At 41.6% G+C, this 19,112-nt stretch overlaps 1 protein-coding gene across 1 annotated transcript in view; it reads left to right on the top strand.

Moving 5' to 3' along the window:
* The window catches only part of igf2r (insulin-like growth factor 2 receptor), a 254,891-nt gene that overhangs the window by 216,207 nt on the left and 19,572 nt on the right, over nt 1–19,112 (top strand). The window contains exons 38-44 of the mRNA XM_068044624.1: nt 995–1,202; nt 2,482–2,634; nt 2,759–2,993; nt 7,919–8,055; nt 9,339–9,456; nt 10,470–10,616; nt 10,998–11,182. Coding sequence (XP_067900725.1) covers nt 995–1,202; nt 2,482–2,634; nt 2,759–2,993; nt 7,919–8,055; nt 9,339–9,456; nt 10,470–10,616; nt 10,998–11,182 — 1,183 coding nt within the window. The remainder of the gene's footprint in view (nt 1–994; nt 1,203–2,481; nt 2,635–2,758; nt 2,994–7,918; nt 8,056–9,338; nt 9,457–10,469; nt 10,617–10,997; nt 11,183–19,112) is intronic.

Below are 19,112 nucleotides of genomic sequence, written 5' to 3'. Positions count from 1 at the left end.
AAAAGGATCCAGGAGGAGTAAGGGGATTGCTGGCATGAAATAGGTCAGCAGGAGATGAAGCATCCGCATTCTTCATTAATCTCTAGGGTATATACACACTATACAATTTTTTTTTGCTTTTGCACCAGTGATACAGCTATCTGCCTTGGCTCTGGTTTGAACCAGAAGGTCACCCGTTCAGACCTCAGTTCAAAGAGAGCATGCAGTCTAGGCTGATATTCTGTGTCGATGCTGTACTGTCTGAGACCATAAACCTAGACCCCATCTGCCCCTCAGATGTAAGTAAAGATCCTATGGCATTATTTTGAAGAGAACAGGGTGCTCCTGACCAATATTTATCCTTCAGTCAGATTACTTAAAAAAAAAAAATTCTCTCATTGCTGTTCGAGAGGCATTAATGTGTGCAAATTGATTGCTGTGTTTCCTACATTTCAATGCGACCACACGTCCTCATTGCCTGTAAGGTGCTATAAATGTGAGTTTGTTCATCCTTTCACAGGCAAGCCAAATTGGAAGTTGGGCTCCATGTTGGTCAAGTGTCTTGGAGATGGTAGATTCTCTCCATTTAACTTGAGAGTTATTTTGCCTTGATACCTGGTTTACACTCAAGTTTAAAGTTGTTGCAAAATTGAAAGTGCTTTCCACCAATGATAGATTAAAGTGAATGTACTGTAAATGAAATACTAAAATCAATTGTTCTATCAAGTACGTAATGCCCTTCAGTTTTTAATGCTGTAAAAGGAAGCTCGCTTTGCATCCTATTTAGTTGGGGAACTTTATACTGGATATTCTCTTAGTTAAAAATCAGTTACTGTTGAGTCCTGCTTCTAATTAAACATTTAATGAAGCAAGTCGCCATAAAAATATAAGATTTCTGGCTTTTCGCATACAAGGTGTAATTGGATTTAAAATATGTTGTTTGATGATTCAGATTGGATTTGCAATTTGTCATAATTGTGCCCTGAAATAATTGACAGTGTTCTTGATCCCTCAGGTTCAATCTGGAAAGAGGACATATTACCTTAATGTATGTGCAGCCGTAACAGATGTACCTAGCAACAAGTGTAAAGACAGTGCTGTCTGCTTGGTCTCAGGAGATGAAGCAGCTTCATTTGGCAATCCAAAGGCAATGACCCTGGAGTATAAACACCAGGATCAGGCCTTAATTTTGCACTACGGGAGTAGTGACCTGTGCCCAAAAGGTAATGGGAGATGTTAATTCAGTTTGTTTACTAAACCTCTTGTATACCTTGAAGAAAACATGGTGGATCATAATCCTTAAAATGTATTACTTGTAGACAGCGGTCACTTTGGAGGCGGGGCGAGCATATAATCAGGTGGAATGGTAGCGGGATCGGGGGTGAACCCTGCCACTTGACCACCTCAACCCAAATTAAGTCTGGGGCAAGAAGGCCTGTGAACTGCCTTCCCGCCACCAACTGAGGTCCTTCAGTGGGAAATTAAGGGTCTCATCAGACTGCGCTGGAATTAGCCCAGTGGTGGGTGGGCCTGTTGCTGCCTGGGGAGCACACCAAGCAAACCCCTACGGGTTGCTTGCTGGCTCTTGGAAGGGTCCTCGTTAAAATGCGCTTAGTGCCTGAACGAGGGACCCAGCATCGGGAAGGCAGGGGCCCTGCTGAGAACTGCCCCGCAAAACCCCTCCCGCCCTGACCTACCTATGGCCTGGATCCAGCACCTCCCATGAGTCCAGTACCTGCAGCAGCCATTGCCTCCACAGTGGCACTGCTCAGTTAAAGCGTTGCTAGCCTCTGAATGGCCAACAGCCCTCAGCAGGCGTGACGTCTTCTGCCGGGGTCCTCAATACCGGGAAGGTCTGCCACTGTCCACTTGAGTGCCTATTTGGCGGGTTTTGCCTGTAGGAGGCGACGCAGAGCTCTCACCAGCGCTTTAGCTGATGGTCAAGCCCCCCATCACCAGGTCAAAATCCCAACCCTTGTGTTTGGAAGTGACAAGTTATGCAGTTTTTTTTATTTGAAACCATACTAGATAAAGACACCACCCTGGGGTGTGGGGGTGGGGGCACCAGTAGACCCTGGGTTTCTTTGGTAATTCTGTATTAGCTGTCTTTAGCTAGGGCTGTAATAGAGGAAGCTGCAAATTGGCTCAATGCCCTGGCATGGTTCCCCCTTCAGATAGCACTGATTCCTGCTGGAAGCACCTGTAAATCTCAGGTGAGGGCACGATCTGACTGGATTGTTATGCTGTCCGTAGTGAATGGATGGACATGCTCAATGTCTCCACTCGCATGAAGATGGCCACCTTGGTGGATACTGGAGGCCCAGAAAATTGAGGGAGCAAGAATGAATAGAAAGTCTACAGTAAGCTGGAGGGTAACAAACAGTGACAGGAAATGACTTTTTTGTTTAAACACCACCGCAAGTGATCAAATTGCATCAGCCAGCTTAACCTTTATCTGTTGCATTTGGGTTGACTTATGTACTTTTTCTCAATGTCTAACAGTTACTGAAACTGGAGAGCTTTGCAGATTCCCTTTTAAGTTTCTCAGTAAATCTTACAGTGAGTGTACAACTGAGGGGAGAACAGATAGATTTCTGTGGTGTGCAACAACCGATAACTATGACCGGGACAGAGCATGGGGCTTCTGTAGTCAAGGTATGTAACATTTACCAGTGTTTTTGTGCATGAATGGGCAATAATAAAAATGAGTGTCATTTAAACATTTAATTCCTTTTCAGTTGATTGTTGTTTAATAAACAGTTAAATTCAATGGTTTCAGCAACTGCAACTCGGAGATCGACAATCATCTTCAGATGTAATGAAACAGTTGAAGGTGGGAACCCTGAATTGCTGAGCGAGACTCTTGATTGCTCAACAACATTTGAATGGGAGACGAGTACTGTTTGTCCACCCAAACGGATGGAATGCAAGATAGTTCACAGTCATAAGAGCTATGATTTGAGAATGCTTTCTTCCCTTACTGGATCATGGAAGTTCACTTCCAATGGTTACACGTAAGTTCTAGTTTTCTCACTCATTTGTAAGGATTGTTTCTGTTTTTCTACAGCGCTTGTGATGTATTTGCATTGTTGCAATCTACTGTGCATGTTCATTGTTTTAACATAAATGGAACTTTGGAAACTACCTAATGGCTGAGTAACTGAGCCTTGCAGACCAGGAAGGTACCAGGTTTGATTTCTAGTCTAAATTAAAAGCAAAATACTGCGGATGCAGGAAATCTGAAATAAAAACAAGAAATGCTGGAACCACTCAGCAGGTCTGGCAGCATCTGTGGAAAGAGAAGCAGAGTTAACTTTTCGGGTCAGTGACATTTACCAGTGTTTTTGTGCATGAATGGGCAATAATAAAAATGAGTATCATTTAAACGTTTAATTCCTTTTCAGTTAATTGTTATTTAATAAACAGTTAAATTCAATGGTTTCAGCAACTGCAACTCCGAAGAAGGGTCACTGACCCGAAACATTAACTCTGCTTCTCTTTCCACAGATGCTGCCAAACCTGCTGAGTGGTTCCAGCATTTCATGTTTTGATTTCTAGTCTGTACTGTTAGCTAATCTCAGTTAGGAAGAGTGGGGGTGTGGCTGCATTGGTTTCATGACCTATGCATAAGAAAGAGGAAAATGATGGTTCCTTCTCTTAATGGCTATCCACCAGCTTTTGCTGGATCTGCATGTGGGCAGATGCCTGTTGAAGACACAGGTCGAACTTTACTGTGGTACCTTGGCTCAGATATTGTGCCATTCGACCGTGCAGTTGAATAATAGCCACTTGAGTAAGATACTGAATGATACCCAGTGCCTGTGGAACAGTGCCCCAACCCTGTTAAGGAAAGCAGAGAAAACTAATTAAAGGTTTTAAAAAAAAAAAAATTGTTTGGCTAACATTTGTTTCAGCAGCACAAATACTATAATTTTTAAAAGATTTCTAGAGTTGAGGGAAAAAGGTGCAGTTTAATGAGGTTGTTTATTTTAAAAGTAAACTTCAATGTACATAATCTTTCCGCCCCTCTTAAAAGTCCATTGGGCGCACATGCTCATTTTTGGGTAGAGCATGCACTGGGACTATCACAAGCCATTACAATGTTGGGATCCATGTATTTATTATAATGACTTCCAACCTTTTTTTTCTTCCTCCTCCTCCTCCTCGCCCTCCCCCAATCTAACCTCAAAAATGTTTATATAATCCTAATAATCCATAGGATGACTGGGAGGAAACTGGGTGATCTCATGTCGCTAGCATATGCCGCTAAGGAATTTCCATACGCAGTAATGCTAGTGAGTCCGCCCTTAATGGGATTTTTTTTTTGTAGACTTCTACATAAGTAGGAGATAAAGGAGAGGGCAAAAGATAGTGGTACTATTTGTAGTATTCTTGTTCTGTTATTTTACACTTGGCATAGGCAGGAGTACCTAAGCCATAGCCCATGGCTAAATAGCCCAGAAGCCTAAGTGATTTGGTTCTGTTTTACGCTTGAAGCACTTTCTAGTTTATCCTGTTTTGAATATTGAACTGAAGGGTTGGTAAGGGCAGTTCTTAGTGCTATTTGCTCATTGATGAATAAATTCCAAATCAAAACACCATATATCTGTTCATAGCCTGAGATATATGGAGCATCGAATGAATTTTTGTATGTGGATCATGATGTAATGCACACACTACAGAGCATGATTCGCAAAATGAAAAGCTGGACAATCTTGACCTAGACTGTACTTCGGTAAAATAAATCTGAATTTTAGATTGGTTGACTTGGTGCAGTTGTAAATCTGCTTGCGTATTATTTGCAGTGGTTAGCAAATTCTGCTATCTTGGGTCTATGGTCACGATCTGTCCCTTGATGCAGAGCTCAATACATGCATAGGGAAAGCAGCTACCACCTTTGGCTGACTTGTGAAACATGCATCGGATAACACCAAGCTAACCCTTAGTACCAATTTGATGCTTTATAAAGCCTGTATTCTCAGCACCTTGCTGTATGGCTGTGAAACATGGGCAACTTACAGCTACCAGGAAAAGAAACTCAATAATTTGCATCTTCACTGTCTGCGGCGCATTATGGGTATATCCTGGCAGGACAAAATCACAAATGTGTCAGTCCTCTCAAAGGCAACGTTCCCAAGTGTGTAGGCACTAATCAAACAGAGGCAGCTTCGGTGGTCCACAGAATGGAAGATGGTCGCATGCCCTAGGACCTTCTGTATGATGAGGTACCCAGAGCCAAATGACCAATGGGTTGCCCAAAGCTCTGCTTCAAGGATAATTGCAAGCATGATATGAAGGCCCTAAGTGTCGAATGTCGCACCTGGGAGTCACTAGCTAGCGAAAGAGGGAAATGGTGACACATCCTGTGGGCTGGCATGCATTACCACGGCGACCAGTTGCTATAGCAGCTTGGCAACAGGCGCCAAATCAAAAACAGCAACTTGTAGCGTCGCTTGGCAGCTTCACGTTCAGCATTTGAGGCAGAATCTGTGTCTCAAGATTGGGTTTCACAGCCATCAGCAAGGTGCACCAAGAGAAAGCACCCGACCTAAATGGATTGTTTGTTGCATGTCCATTATCTTTCATAGATGGAAGGATGCCAACCAGCTAACTATTTGCAGGGCCATCAGTTGAATTATTGGCATAATTTTATACACTTCAGGATCAATGCATTTTGGTACGCAAGGAGTTTTAAGGGGAGGGGTGAACACAATGCCCTTCCTTGTCTACAGACACCATTTGTGCCTGGAAGCAGAAGGTGGTATCTTCCCTGGATATAGGCTTAAAAATAAACCGATTTTAAAAATCTTGTAGCTGAAGTCTAAACAACAGTCTTGATGGCTACCCTGTGTATAACAAACAATAAGACTAATTCAGTTAAAATACCTGGTTGTTTAAGTAGCTGCACTATTCATTGTCTCCTTGGATCTTGGTGTTAATAAACTTTGCCATAGAGCTAATTCTGCTATAGGTTAATTTTTGCATAATTTTTGTAAAATGTAGAATCATAGTGGTTACAGCAGAGAAGGAGGCCATTTGGCCCGTCAAATCCATACCAGCTGTCTGCAAGAGCAATCCAGCTAATCCCGCTCCCCCACCCTTTCCCCATAACCCTGAAAATATTTATCTAATTCCCTTTTTGAAAGCCACGATTGAATCTTCCTTCACTCCACTTTCAGGCAGTGCATCCAGATCATAACTCACTGCATAAAAAGTTTTTCCTCATGTCATCTTTGATTCTTTTGCATCAAGGAGCCTAGCTAAATTGAAAGCAATGGGAATCAAAGGGAAAGCTCTCCACTGGTTGGAGTCAGACCTAGCACAAAAGAAGATGGTTGTGGTTGTTGGAGGCCAGTCATCTCACCCCCAAGACGTTACTGCAGGTGTTCCCCAGGGTAGTGCTCTAGGCCCAACCATCTTCAGCTGCTTCATTATTGACCACCCCTCCATCATAAGGGCAGAAGTGGGTATGCATCAGCCATGATCTTATCAAATGGAGCAGGCTTGAAGGACTGAATAGCTGACTCCTAAGTCCTATGCTTACCTTAAATCTGTGCCCTCTGATTCTTGACCCTTCTGCCAATGGGAACAGTTTCTCTCTCTACTCTGTCAAATGCTGAAATCCATTGTTAAGGAAGTGTTGACAAGGCACTTGGTAAAGCAATGATTAGGCAGTGCCAGCATGGTTTTCTGAAAGGGAAATAGTGTTTGCTAGAGTTTTTGAGGATGTAACTAGCAAGTTGGATAAAGGGGAACCAGTGGATGCAATATATTTGGATTTTCAAAAAGCATTCAATAAGTTGCCACACGAATGTTTTTTGCACAAGGGCTCATGGGATTAGGGGTAATATATTAACATAGGTACAGGCTTGGTTAAAGGACAAAAAGAGCAGCAGAAATAAATGGGTCATTTTCAGGATGACAGGCTGATAGTTGGATGCTGCAAACATCAGGGGTGGGGCCTCAGCTATTTCCAATCAATTTTAGTGACTTGGATGAAGGGATCGAGTGTAATATATCTAAGGTTTCCGACAATACAAAGCTAGGTGGGACAGTAAGCATGAGGAGGACACTAGTGTGCAAAGGGATATAGATGGGTTAAGTGCATGGCAGTAAAGTGGAAGAGCATAATGTGGGGAAATAGGTTATTCACTGTTGTAGGAAGAATAGAAAATCAAAGTATTTTTAAATGGGTGAGAAACTATTAAATGCTGGTGTTCAGAGGGATTGGCATGTCCTTGTACAATAAACACAAAGCTACCATGCAAGTACAACAATCAAATAGGAAGGCAAATGGTATGTTTGCCTTTTTTGCAAGAGGATTGAAGTACAAAAGTAACAGTTTCCCTGCAATTGTGCAGGGCTTTTGTGAGACCACACCTGGAGTACTGTGTACACTTTTGGTCTCTGTACCTAAGGAAGGATATGTTCCCCTTGGAGGCAGTGCAGCAAATGTTCACTAGATTGATTCATGGGCGGAGGGGGTTCTCCTATGAGAAGAGATGAATAGAATGAGCCTATATTCTCTGGAGTTTAGAAGAATAAGAGGAGATCTTTTTCAATCATAAGATTGTGAGAGGGTTTGACAAGATAGATGCTGAGATGCTATCTTCCTTGGCTAGAGAGTCTAGAACTAGGCGGCATCGTCTCAGGTAAAGGGTCGGCTTTTTTTGACTCTGAGAAATTTCTTCACTCAGAGCATTGTGAATCTTTTGGAATTCTGTACCTGAGGGCTGTGGGTGCTCAGTTGTTCAGTATATTCAAGACTGAGATCGATAGATTTTTGTATTCTAATCTGGGAATATGAGAATCAGGTGGGAAAGTGGAATTAAGATCACCGACAATCCTTGAGCTCATTAAATGGCAGAGCAGGCTTGAGGGACCTTGTGGCCTACTCCTCCTCATTATGTTATGAAACAATTCCAATTTTATCTTTTAGGTATTACATGAATCTCTGTCAAGGAGTTCATGAAGGACCCACAGGCTGCCCTGCATATGCCAGCATGTGCAGAAAGAGTAAAAATGGTAAAACCCAGGTATTGGGACTTGTTCACACCCAAAAAATCGATGTTCAAGGTATGAAGTCTTGTCAGTTATTTGTACTACAGTATACATTTAAGATAGCTGTTTACATATGATTAAGCAATTATAGTTTCTGAAATAATGCACTGTTTTTAGAAGTCAGGATCTCCAGTTCTACTAAGCTTGATAACTTACTTGTGGACTATCAGCTGCTCCTGAAAGCTGAATCCATTTGCTAAATTGTACTGTCTTGCTTTAATAAAATAACTACCCAGTGGTAGCAGGTGTGTGCCTCTGATGAGTCACAAGTTGTATTTTCATCCCCCTCCCTGCCCTGCCCTGCCAAGTGCGATCTATACAGGGTGAAGTATCTGAGAGATACGCTAGTTGAATAGGTGATGCTGACTGTTTAGAAGCTTGCACAAGGGAGATATGTATAATTTATTTTCTCGCATTCATTCTCTCTTGTGCTGTCTCAGATCTTACTGGCTGGCTCTCTTGTGCACATGGCATTTCTTCCATTTGACTGTCCTAGTGCCCCACATATGGCAAATACCCAAATCTACACAGTGCAGGCAGAACACTTTACAGTTACTTGGCTCAGCCAACTCTGAACTGCAGCCATAATGTGGCAACGTATTCTCTTGCATCAACAATTTTGTATGACTTTGCAGTATGAATATAAAATGGTCAGCAAGATGTGCTTTTTTACCTTTTGCAGTTTATATTCTAAGGAGAAAAAGAAGAGAGATTTAATGCATACCACATGATCATAGTTTAGCAAAATTAATGTTTTATCAGTTTCCTAAATGTCCTTTCATAATACTAAGCTCAACCTAAGTTTAAAAGGTCCCACTGGAAGCCATCACTATATTCTGTTCGTGTCTATGAACAGTATATTATGTTAACCAAATTTCATAGTATCTGCACTTAATTACTTTTGGAAATGCACATGTTGAAAACTGATCATGCCTGTAAGAATTGATATCACTTTGGTAAGTATTGGGATGTAGAACTGATGTCTGTTACAGTTATAAAGTGAGCAAGATCTAATGTGCAGCTGCTCCTGATTTAATCTATAAAAAATATCATTGGTTACTCTGGTTGCATCTTGCATCTATCATGTCAGTCAGCTGAGTTCTATTGCTCAATTCTCTGGATAAGGTGTTATTTGGAGTCAAATTAGTGGGATCTAGCATCTGGACAATATCTAACAGTTTCATGGTATAATGGATAAATGTGGAAAATTGAATACTGCTTAACATGACACATGCTGAGAGTAGTACTTTGCAAGCTAATTTATTCTAAAAGCTTTTTATCTCCATCTTTATTTCCAGACAAATATCTTTTTGTGAATTATTCAAATGGCTATTTTGCATGTAGTACAGGCAAACATGCAAAGACTACTATACAAATGCACTGCTCATCAACCGGAGGAGCACCAGAGCTGAAAAGGTGAAGAGACCTTTATTCCCATTATTTGAAGTATTTATGAAAGTCTTGTGTCATTAGGAATTGGATCTCCATTATTCAGTAGATCACTGACCTTGTCTGAACCATTGGAAGAGCTGACCAAGGCAGCAGGAGCAGAAGGGTGGGATACTTGAAAAGAAAATTAATCTGGACTGTTCTTGTGCATCTCATAGCACCTGGTTAGAAAGTGACACCACATACCCTCAGAAAAGTAGCGCTGCCAACCCTGCTTAGGATGATTAGAACTTCCCATCAAAACAATATTTCCAATAAATTTTGTGAGGATACACTTAAATTGTGAAATTCCAGTTTAGCATAAATATGGATCATACAAGATAGTTTATCTTCCCTAAAGCTAATGAATTAGCACAACATTAGATTTAGTACCCCAGCAGCTAGGCTCCAAGAATGGTTTTGTCAATGGTTGTGCCTCATTAAATGGTGTGATTTTGGAGGAAATTGAAAGGGGAAAAACATCTTTGGGGTGAGGAACAAAACATTATACCTATCCAAATGGCAGAGTTTCTAAGATCTATAAACTAAGGTAACTCTGCTGTGTTTGTCTTGTACTTTTTGAAAAAAGTTGATTTATCTTGTTCCCAAGTGTTCATTTGGTAAATACATTACTACAAACTCTTCCAGTTGTATCAAATGAGTGCTTTATCATATGGACAGGTTTTTGTTGACTGTTATATAATTTAGTTGAATATCTTGCTCGAGTTCTAAGGTCCACACAAAATTTTAGCTTGGAATATTGAAAAATGTGAGGAGGACACATTTAAAATGTCTGCATTATTTAATGTATTTTTAAATATCCACTTCATACAATCACATTTTGATCTTTGAGTCAAAAGTTGTCCAGTAATATCAGGAAATTTGTTTTGCATGTTTACATTCTCTTTGATTGGATATTTTCTAGATTCTTGATCTTCGCTTTGAATGGTGTGCAGGTGTGTGCCTGGCCAATATAACACTCAAATGCTTTTTCTTTCCAGCTTTGATGAAAAAGAATGTGAGTTTTTAATCAGTTGGGAGACTCGCGCAGCATGTGTTGTAAAACCACAAGAGGTTTACATGGTAGATGCAACCATTAAAAGCCCATCAACCGGCAAGAAAGTCAATTTGTCAGCTATTTATTCTAAGTAAGTATTGTAAATTTTGACCATTTTCATATTTTTAATTCAACTTCTGTTTGTACATGTTAATAAACTTCAGTGTCAAGTTTTTTGTCAGCTGCTGCTGTGGAGAAGACCTTTGTCATGTCTTGTCACAGTGCCTATTCTCAAAATAAGTTAATCTCTGCAGAATGAGAGATTTGTTTTTAAAAGTTGTTCTTTATGCAGGTAAGTTTTTGACAGCGTTGCAATGTTGGAGCAATACTTAACTCTGGTATGATTGACCTATTTTACTCATTTTTAGAGTTGCTTTATTTTCGATTTAGTTTGTTTTGCTGTCTGGTTTCATACTAAGGTTACAGACTGCACTCATTCAACATATTGCTGCAAATTCTTTTTGTGTTGCAGGTTGTATAAAGCTTCAGGTGATATTAGATCAAATGGTGACTCGTATATCTACGATATTCAGCTTTCTGGGATTATAGATCCTGAACACAGTCAGTGCCAAGAGTCCAATATCTGTCAAGTGAAAACTAACCAGCCTTACTTCAGGCGTATTGGCATAGCTTCTAAAGCAAAATACTACCTTGAAGGTAAATACTTCATATTCTGTAAAGTATTTTTTTAATAGTTTGTTTTCCTGAAAGATCAATTTCTGCCATTGACTGTTAGAATTGATTTAGAGTAATACAAGTTGGGACTTTTTATATTTTGATCTTGATATCGCGTAAGCAGGGTTGATATAAATCTGCTATAATCATTCTAGAATATTTTCAGATTATAAAATATCCAGATTTCAGCACAAATCTAGGCTGACAAATCAGTGCTGCACGGAGGGAGTGCTGCACTATTGGAGAAGCCGTCTTTTGGATGAGACGCTAAATCAAGGTGCAGTCTGAGTACTCGGGTGGATGTAAAATATCCAATGCGCTGTTTTGAATAAGAGCAGGGACGCTCTTCCCAGTGTCCTGGCCAGTGTTTCTCCCTCAACCGACAACGCTAAAACAGATTATCCAGCCATTACCACATTGCTGTTTGTGGAGCCTTGCTGTGTGCAAATTGGCTGCTGTGTTTCTTACATTACAGCAGTGACTACATTTCAAAACTAAATTAGCTGCAAAGTACCTTAGGATGCCCTGAGCTCATGAAAAGTGCTAGGGGAGTGCACTGTTAATTCAGTCCCACTTCTCCACGGGTCACAGCATATCAGTAAAGTGGTTAGGGCGGCACAGTGGGGCAGTGGTTAGCACCGCAGCCTCACAGCTCCAGCGATCCGAGTTCGGTTCTGGCTACTGTCTGCGGAGTTTGCAAGCTCTCCCTGTGACTGCATGGGTTTCTGCTGGGTGCTCTGGTTTCCTCCCACAGCCAAAGACCTGCAGGTCGATAGGTAAATTGGCCATTGTAAATTGCCCCTAGTGTAGGTGGGTGAATTGAGGGAAGGTGGAGATGTGGTGGGGAATATGGGATTAATGTAGGATTAGTATAAATGGGTGGTTGATGGTCACCACAGACTCGGTAGGCCGAAGGGCCTGTTTCAGTGCTGTATCTCTCTGACTCTATAAATGTAAGTCTTTTCTATCTATAGCCATTACCATTTAATTAGCATCTTCACCTCAGTTGGTGCATTTGTAAGTTTAGCATCAATTTGGGACTAACTGACAAACTCAGCCTCTTTTCCAAATGTCAGTAATCTTTCTGTAGACTTGCTTCTCTGCAGTAATTGTCTATGCAATAACTTATTTCTTGCTGCCAGTGAGTTTACTTCTTCACTGGTAACTTCTCCGGGTTAGTGGTTTTATGTTTCAGATTGATCTAATCCTTGGCTGGAAAAATGGTTTTTACTCGTGCCTTTTGGCCAGTTGATCTTTTGAATTTGCTTCTACCTCCAAAATGGAGATTAGTGCAGGGAGGCAAAACAAAAATAGCAGCCAAAGGATTTCTTATTTTACAGGGGAAAAAGGGTGAAATAGATGGACTATTATTACAACTGAGGCTGAGGGAGTGCATGGTTAATTCAGTCCCACTTCTCCACGGGTCACAGCAGATCAGTAAAGTTTCCCACCTACCAAAAAACAGCCAATTACATACTCTATTTGTCCCCCAGAATAAAGCACACCAACCAGGTTTCTTCAATCAACAACAAAATTAGCTATTATAAAACAAGTCTTAACCAATAAAGAGATAAAACTATCTACGCAAAGCTCCTTATTTCCCTAGCCCTCATGTGTACACACGTACATTGGAAAAAAAACGGTTAACCCAGGAAAAAGGATTTATTTTTTTGGTTTACAGCTGTTTCAAAGGAATGAAAGGAATAACAAAATAACTTGGGTTGTCATGTTCTGGTAGGAAGTTCTTCGGTTTGGTGAGGTGTCCCAGAGTCGAATAGTCAGATGCCACTCAGTCTTTCCAGGCGAGGTTGATGAACAGTCTGATTGGTAGGCATTCAAGGCAATTCAACTTCAGCAGGCTTCACATTGGTCTTTCATCGGGTGAAGCAACAAGTCTTAGGTTTTACAGCAGCTGGATAGCACTAGAAGATTTCTTCAGATTTCAGGATTTCTTAAAACTTGGGGCAACAGGAACCATACTTGATGCAGGGATTCCTCAGACAGGAGGCAATAGTAATCTGCCACCTTTTGAAATAGAGAGTTTCTTCTCGAGACGCAGGATTCCTTTACAGAGAGAGGTAACACTTTCTCTGGGTCTTCCTCTCTGATCTCTAGGCAGGTCAAAACCAAATTGCAAATGCCTGCTCTTTGTCCAACTCATTGGTTTTTTAAAGGGTCCCAAGTGAAAGCAAAACCTTGCTAAACGGGCCTCATGTCCAGACAGAGGGCTGAATTTTATTAGCCCCTTGACGTCTGGGGTCGTGGCAGGGAAGCCCATACAATACTTGCGTGAGCGGCCCACCACGACCCCAATACCGAGAAGGCTCCACCGCATTTTACAGGCAGCGGCGAGGCCTTGGTATGCTCCCCCACCCCCCAAGCCAGTGCCACCAAGCGGCAGGGCCTTCATTTAAAAATTAAAATTAATTAAGAAAAGATGCAAATCAACTTAACTTGTCCCAGCGGCCATCCCACGCCGATTTTATGGCCGCCAGCCACAACCCGTGTGCCTTCAGAACTGTGTACGGAAAACTTTTTTTATTGGCTGTGGGGATGGTGGGAAGTGGTTGAAGGCCAAATCTGCCTAGGTTGGGGGTGGGAAGAAATTTTATGTTTGTCATATTGGCCTATATATAAAAAAAATTGAAGAAAAATTCAAATTTCCGCTTGGAGCGGTGGCACCGGACGCCATTGCCAGGGACGGAGCAGCCGCCTCTCTACATCATTGGAGGTGGCCACTCTATCCCCTCCATTTAAATTAATCCCTGTGTGAAATATCATGGGCTGAGCGGTGGGGCTTCCATTTCTGAAGGCTTCCGACTTCAAAGCACGCCACCACGATGTGCAGTGCGCTAATGAAACTTAGCCCAGAGTCTCCCTTGTCATTAAAAGAGTTGCCCTGAGGAGATCAAACCCCTTGAAATTGCCTTGTATACAAAGTCCTTTCAAAACATGCAAAAATTTCAGTTATTTGCAATGTCCACTGAAAAATCCTTTCAGTTTTTTTTTAAACAAACAGCATTCTAAGTTTTTAATACAAAATCAAAAACCTTGTAACACTACATGGATGGCAAGAAGGTAAAATCTAACAAAAGGACACAATGGAAGATTCTTCAGGTGAAGCAGAAAAAAATTGTGGGTCTATTCATATAGAACTTGATCCTAGGACAGCAGAAGATTAATGGCAAATGGGTTGGGATAGAGAATTGGAAGCTATTGTCAGATAGCGAACAGAAGGTATAGATCAGGGGTCTCCAACCTTTTTAGTGAGAGCTACTTCTGAAATGAAAAATATCATGAGCTGCTTAGACATCTATTGAAAAAATATGGACAGATAAATGCCAACTAAATGTGTAACTATTATAATTACACTATAGTGGTTAATATGAAGGAAAACTGATCTTAACTTTTTCAAAATGATACTTGACATTGCATACAAGCCTGGTCAAGAGATCACTGTCCTTGCTGGTGTCCAGAAACCCAGCAGCGGCTTCATTGAGTGGTTAGTATCTGTTCAGCAACATCATCTCCCCTGGAATCTACCTCCTTTGACAGTCTCTCTCTGAAAATTGTTGGTCTTGACTAGGCTGAGAAGTACTTGAAGTTAAACCCAGCAGCTTTGGCTTCATCTGCACTCCAGCTCAAACTGATGCAACAAAAAAGGCCTACACAGGAGACCAGGGGCACGCTGATACTAACTGGCTGTGTTTCTTGACTCAGTTCTGTGAGCAGAGCCTGCAGTAAAACAAAAGCAAAATACTGTGAATGCTGGAAATCTGAATTAAAAGTGGAAAATGCTGGAAATGCTGAGCGGGTCAGGCAGCATCTGTGGAGGGAGAAACAGAGTTGACGTTTCAGGTCTGACCTTTCAACAGAACATGAAAGGTCACAGACCTGAAATGTTAACTCTGTTTTGCTCTCCACAGTGTTGCCAGACCTGCTGAGTATTTCCAGCACACTTTTATTTCAGATTTCCAGCATCTGCAGTATTTTGCTTTTATTCTTATTGGGGACGTTTGGGACCTACATGGGGTGTTTATGAAAACTTCACACCCACCCGCCGGCTCCATTCCTCTCCACTCTGCTTCTTACCAGCTGCAGATCTAACACGAGCACCTCCAGCCCGCGTGCTACTCAGATTGTCAGTGAGCTATTACCAGCTTGCAATTGACATGTTGGCAAACCCTGGTTATAGATTATCAAAGCAAAGAAAAGGGCAACAGAGGGGCAGAGCAGGACTGTAGGATTCATGCAGTGAACACATGTTGCTTTGTGTAACGTGCAAATTGACATTGGCATTACTGCACAAGTTCATCATAATCTGTGAATGAACATATCTGGTTGGAGTCCAGCATTTGGAAGCCAAATATAGAAAAACAGATATGTTGTCATGCAGGCCCCCACCTGCCAAGAATGAGGCATGTTAATTTTGTCATATGAACATTGATTTTAAGCTGTTACTGTGGTGCAGAAAGGACTTGTGAAAAAAAAATCACCAGACACTTGGCTGGAAAATTTTTTTTGCAAACTAACCGTGCCTGGAGGGACAATTTAACCCACAATGGACTTTGAGTACCAGGTATTGTGTGTAAGGGGAGATATTCCAGGGTCGGCTAAGACGAGAATCCACAAATACACGTGGTCAAACCAGCTAGTCACATGACTAACCTGCTTGGCAACCTGTTTTTTTCTGAATTGTACAAAGTTTGAACAGAGAAAAAGTTTTTGCTCCTGGAGTGAGAAGACCTCTCCTGTCTGCTCCCATCTCTTTCTCACAAGCCTCTGGACCCACTGAGGCCACTTGAACTTCAAGAGAGAAAAGTCTCCTACATCAAACCAGGTTTAAGAAGAATACTGGGCGAAAAGCAAGACCTAGCTACAATCAAGGACTTTACAACGAACTTGAAGAACAGTAACCAAAACCATCTTCAGAGATTACCTCAAATGCTTCCACTTTATTTCTTCTCTTTTCTGTCTCTCTCTCAATGCATGTATCGCATATGCATGCTTGAGTGGGCATGTCGCTTATCCGTTAACCGAATTAGAGTTTGTTTAATAAAGTTCAACCTTTTTTCTTTAAACCTTTTCTTTGCCTTATAATTAGAAGTTAGTGAACAAGGATTCACTAAGGGAGAGCTTAAAAAAAAAAGTGTTTAAAAATAAAACCCTGTTACAGTAAGCAGATGAAGGCTGGGAGGGAACTCTAGACCTCTTTCTCACCTGGACATAACAGAAATCTGGGGACTACTGTCCTGGATTTTACCCACAGACAAATGAGAGAAATTGGAAGTGGGAAGCCAAATTGTTCCCAATCTAAAAAGAGCAAGATTTCAGTACAAGTTTCCTTGTGATTGTGTGTGCTTGAATACTAACATGTCTGCAACTGAAGCTAGTAGCTCTGCAAGCTAGGGTGAAGTAATTTGGGATAAGTTAAAAGCACGGTCTGTGGAGGAGTTGAGAAAAATGGCTTAGCGATGGTGGTATCACTGTACTTGGCAAGGCTAGGAAGTCTGAACTCCTAAGGCCAGTGGCCCACCATTTTTCTCTTGAATCTGAAGAAGCAGAAACAGAGTTAGAAGTGGACTCCGACAGGGTATTGTTAACAAAGATAAAATTGGGACAGAGGAAACTTGAATTTGAGGAAAAGGAACGAGAGAGAGAGAAAGAATATTCTGGAAGGAATGCAAGGAGAGACCGCTGAAGCAGCTTGAGTTAACTAGGGGGCGACAGAGTAACCCCAGTGAAAACATGGCCAGTATGGCGAAGTGTAATTCAGGGCTGGATACAAAATTGTTAAAACTGTCTCAACTAATCCCAAAATTCAATGAGGAAGATGTGGAAGTGTTTTTTGTGTCTTCCGAGAAGCTGGCAAGGCAGCTCAAATGGCCAGCTGAGACCTGGCCTCTTTTATTACAAAGTAAGCTAACTGGAAAAACCCCTGAGGTTTATTCCCTGTTGCCAGATGAGAGTTCATCAAATTATGAATTGACAAAAAATGCTATCGGGGCATATGAATTAGTACTCAAAGCCTATCACCAAAAGTTTAGAACTCTCAAGAAGCAAGCTAATCAAACTTATGGAGTTTGAAAGAATTAAGCAGCTGGCTTTTGGACAGTAGCAGAGGGCTCTTAAAGTACAGCTCAGCTATGAGAATCTCGGAAGTAATTCTGCTAGAGGAATTTAAACACACTTTTCCACTCTCCGTAAAGACCCACATAGAGGAGCAGCGGGTTCAGAGTTGTTTAGTTTAGTTTAGCCTGGCAAGCGGCCGTTCTGGCTGATGAGTTTGCTTTTATTTATAAGTCGGTTTCCCAGGGGAGAACCTTTCCGAGTCACCCCCACAAATTTGAAAAGGACCGAGGGTGGCAAGGTGATAGGAGCCCAAGCAGTCCTGGGAGAGAAAGAAAGGCAGGAGACACAGGGGCCCTCCTCTAACAAAAATGCAAGGTACTGTGAGCAGGAGAGAGACCTCTGTGCTTCCATTGTAATAAGGCAGGTCATCTAAAGACTGACTGCTAGAAACTAAAGGGAAAACCTGTAGGGTTAATCAGGGCACATCTGCTCAGTGAAGAAGGAATCCTGGAGGAGAGCACAATAGTGCAAGTTGTGGCTTTAACTGCAGTAACAGTAACCAAAACCATCTTCAGATATTGCCTCAAACTTTTCCACTTTATTATTTCTTTTTTCTGTCTCTCTGCATGTGTGTATCGCATATGCATACTAGCATGGGCGTGTCGCGTATCTGTAGGCATTAACTGAATTAGAGTTTAAGTTTAATAAAGTTCAGCCTTTTTTCTTTAAATCTAAGAAAACCTGTGACTAGTTTCTTTGCCTTATAATTGGAAGTTAGTGAACAAGGATTCACTAAGGGGGAGCTAAAAAAAAACAGTGTGTTTATAGTCATAGATACAGCACAGAAACAGGCCCATTGTGTCAGTGCCGGCCATCAAGCACCTAACTATTCTAATCCCATTTTCCAGCACTTGGCCCGTAGCCTTGGCGTTTCAGGTGCTCATCTAAATACTACTTAAATGTTGTGAGGGTTCCTGCCTTTACCACCTCTTCAGACAGTGTGTTCCAGATTCCAACCACCCTCCATCATAACCTCCCGGCTCTTATACTCTATGCCTCAGCTAATAAAGGCAAGTATCCCATATGCCTTCCAAACCACCTTATCTAACTGTGCTGCTGCCTTCAGTGATCTATGGACAAGTACACCAAGGTCCCTCTGACCCTCTGTACTTCCTAGGGTCCTACCATCCATTGTATATTCCCTTGCCTTGTTGGTCCTCCCAAAATGCATCACCTCACACTTCTCAGGATTAAATTTAATTTGCCACTGCTCCGCCCATCTATATCGTCCTGTAATCTAAGGCTTTCCTCCTCATTATTTACGACACTGCCAGTTTTCGTGTCATCTGTGAACTTACTGATGATACCTCCTATTTTCACGTCTAAATCATTAATGTTACACTACAAACAGCAAGGGTTCCAGCACTGATCCCTGTGGTATACCACTGGTCACAGACTTCCACTTGCAAATACCCTGTTACAGTAAGACCAGGTGAAGGCTGAGAGGGAACCCTTGACACCTTTCTCACCTGGTCATAATATTATGTACTTCTGTTAGTGCCCCTTACCTGGCAATCCTTAGGATTGGAGTTTGGTTAGATGTTGGGAAATATTTTTTCATTACCCTTGGAACAGATAATCAAGCATACGTGTTGGGTATGGATTCTTTGTGGTCCTTTAAAACAAGCTGGACAAGTTTGTCATAGAATAGCACATTTTCAAGCTGGGAGGAAATGTAATTATGGGTTACAGCAGTCTCCAGGCACCTTGCTTTGCTTGGTGAGTCTAGGGAATATAGAAAATTTTAGGGTCAATAAAGACTATTGATCTCTCTAGTCTG

This window comes from Heterodontus francisci, chromosome 13 (genome assembly GCF_036365525.1).
Source record: "Heterodontus francisci isolate sHetFra1 chromosome 13, sHetFra1.hap1, whole genome shotgun sequence".
NCBI classification, from domain to species: domain Eukaryota; kingdom Metazoa; phylum Chordata; class Chondrichthyes; order Heterodontiformes; family Heterodontidae; genus Heterodontus; species Heterodontus francisci.
The sequence above is the reverse complement of the archived record's forward strand: the minus strand, read 5'-3'. Positions and strand labels throughout refer to the sequence as shown.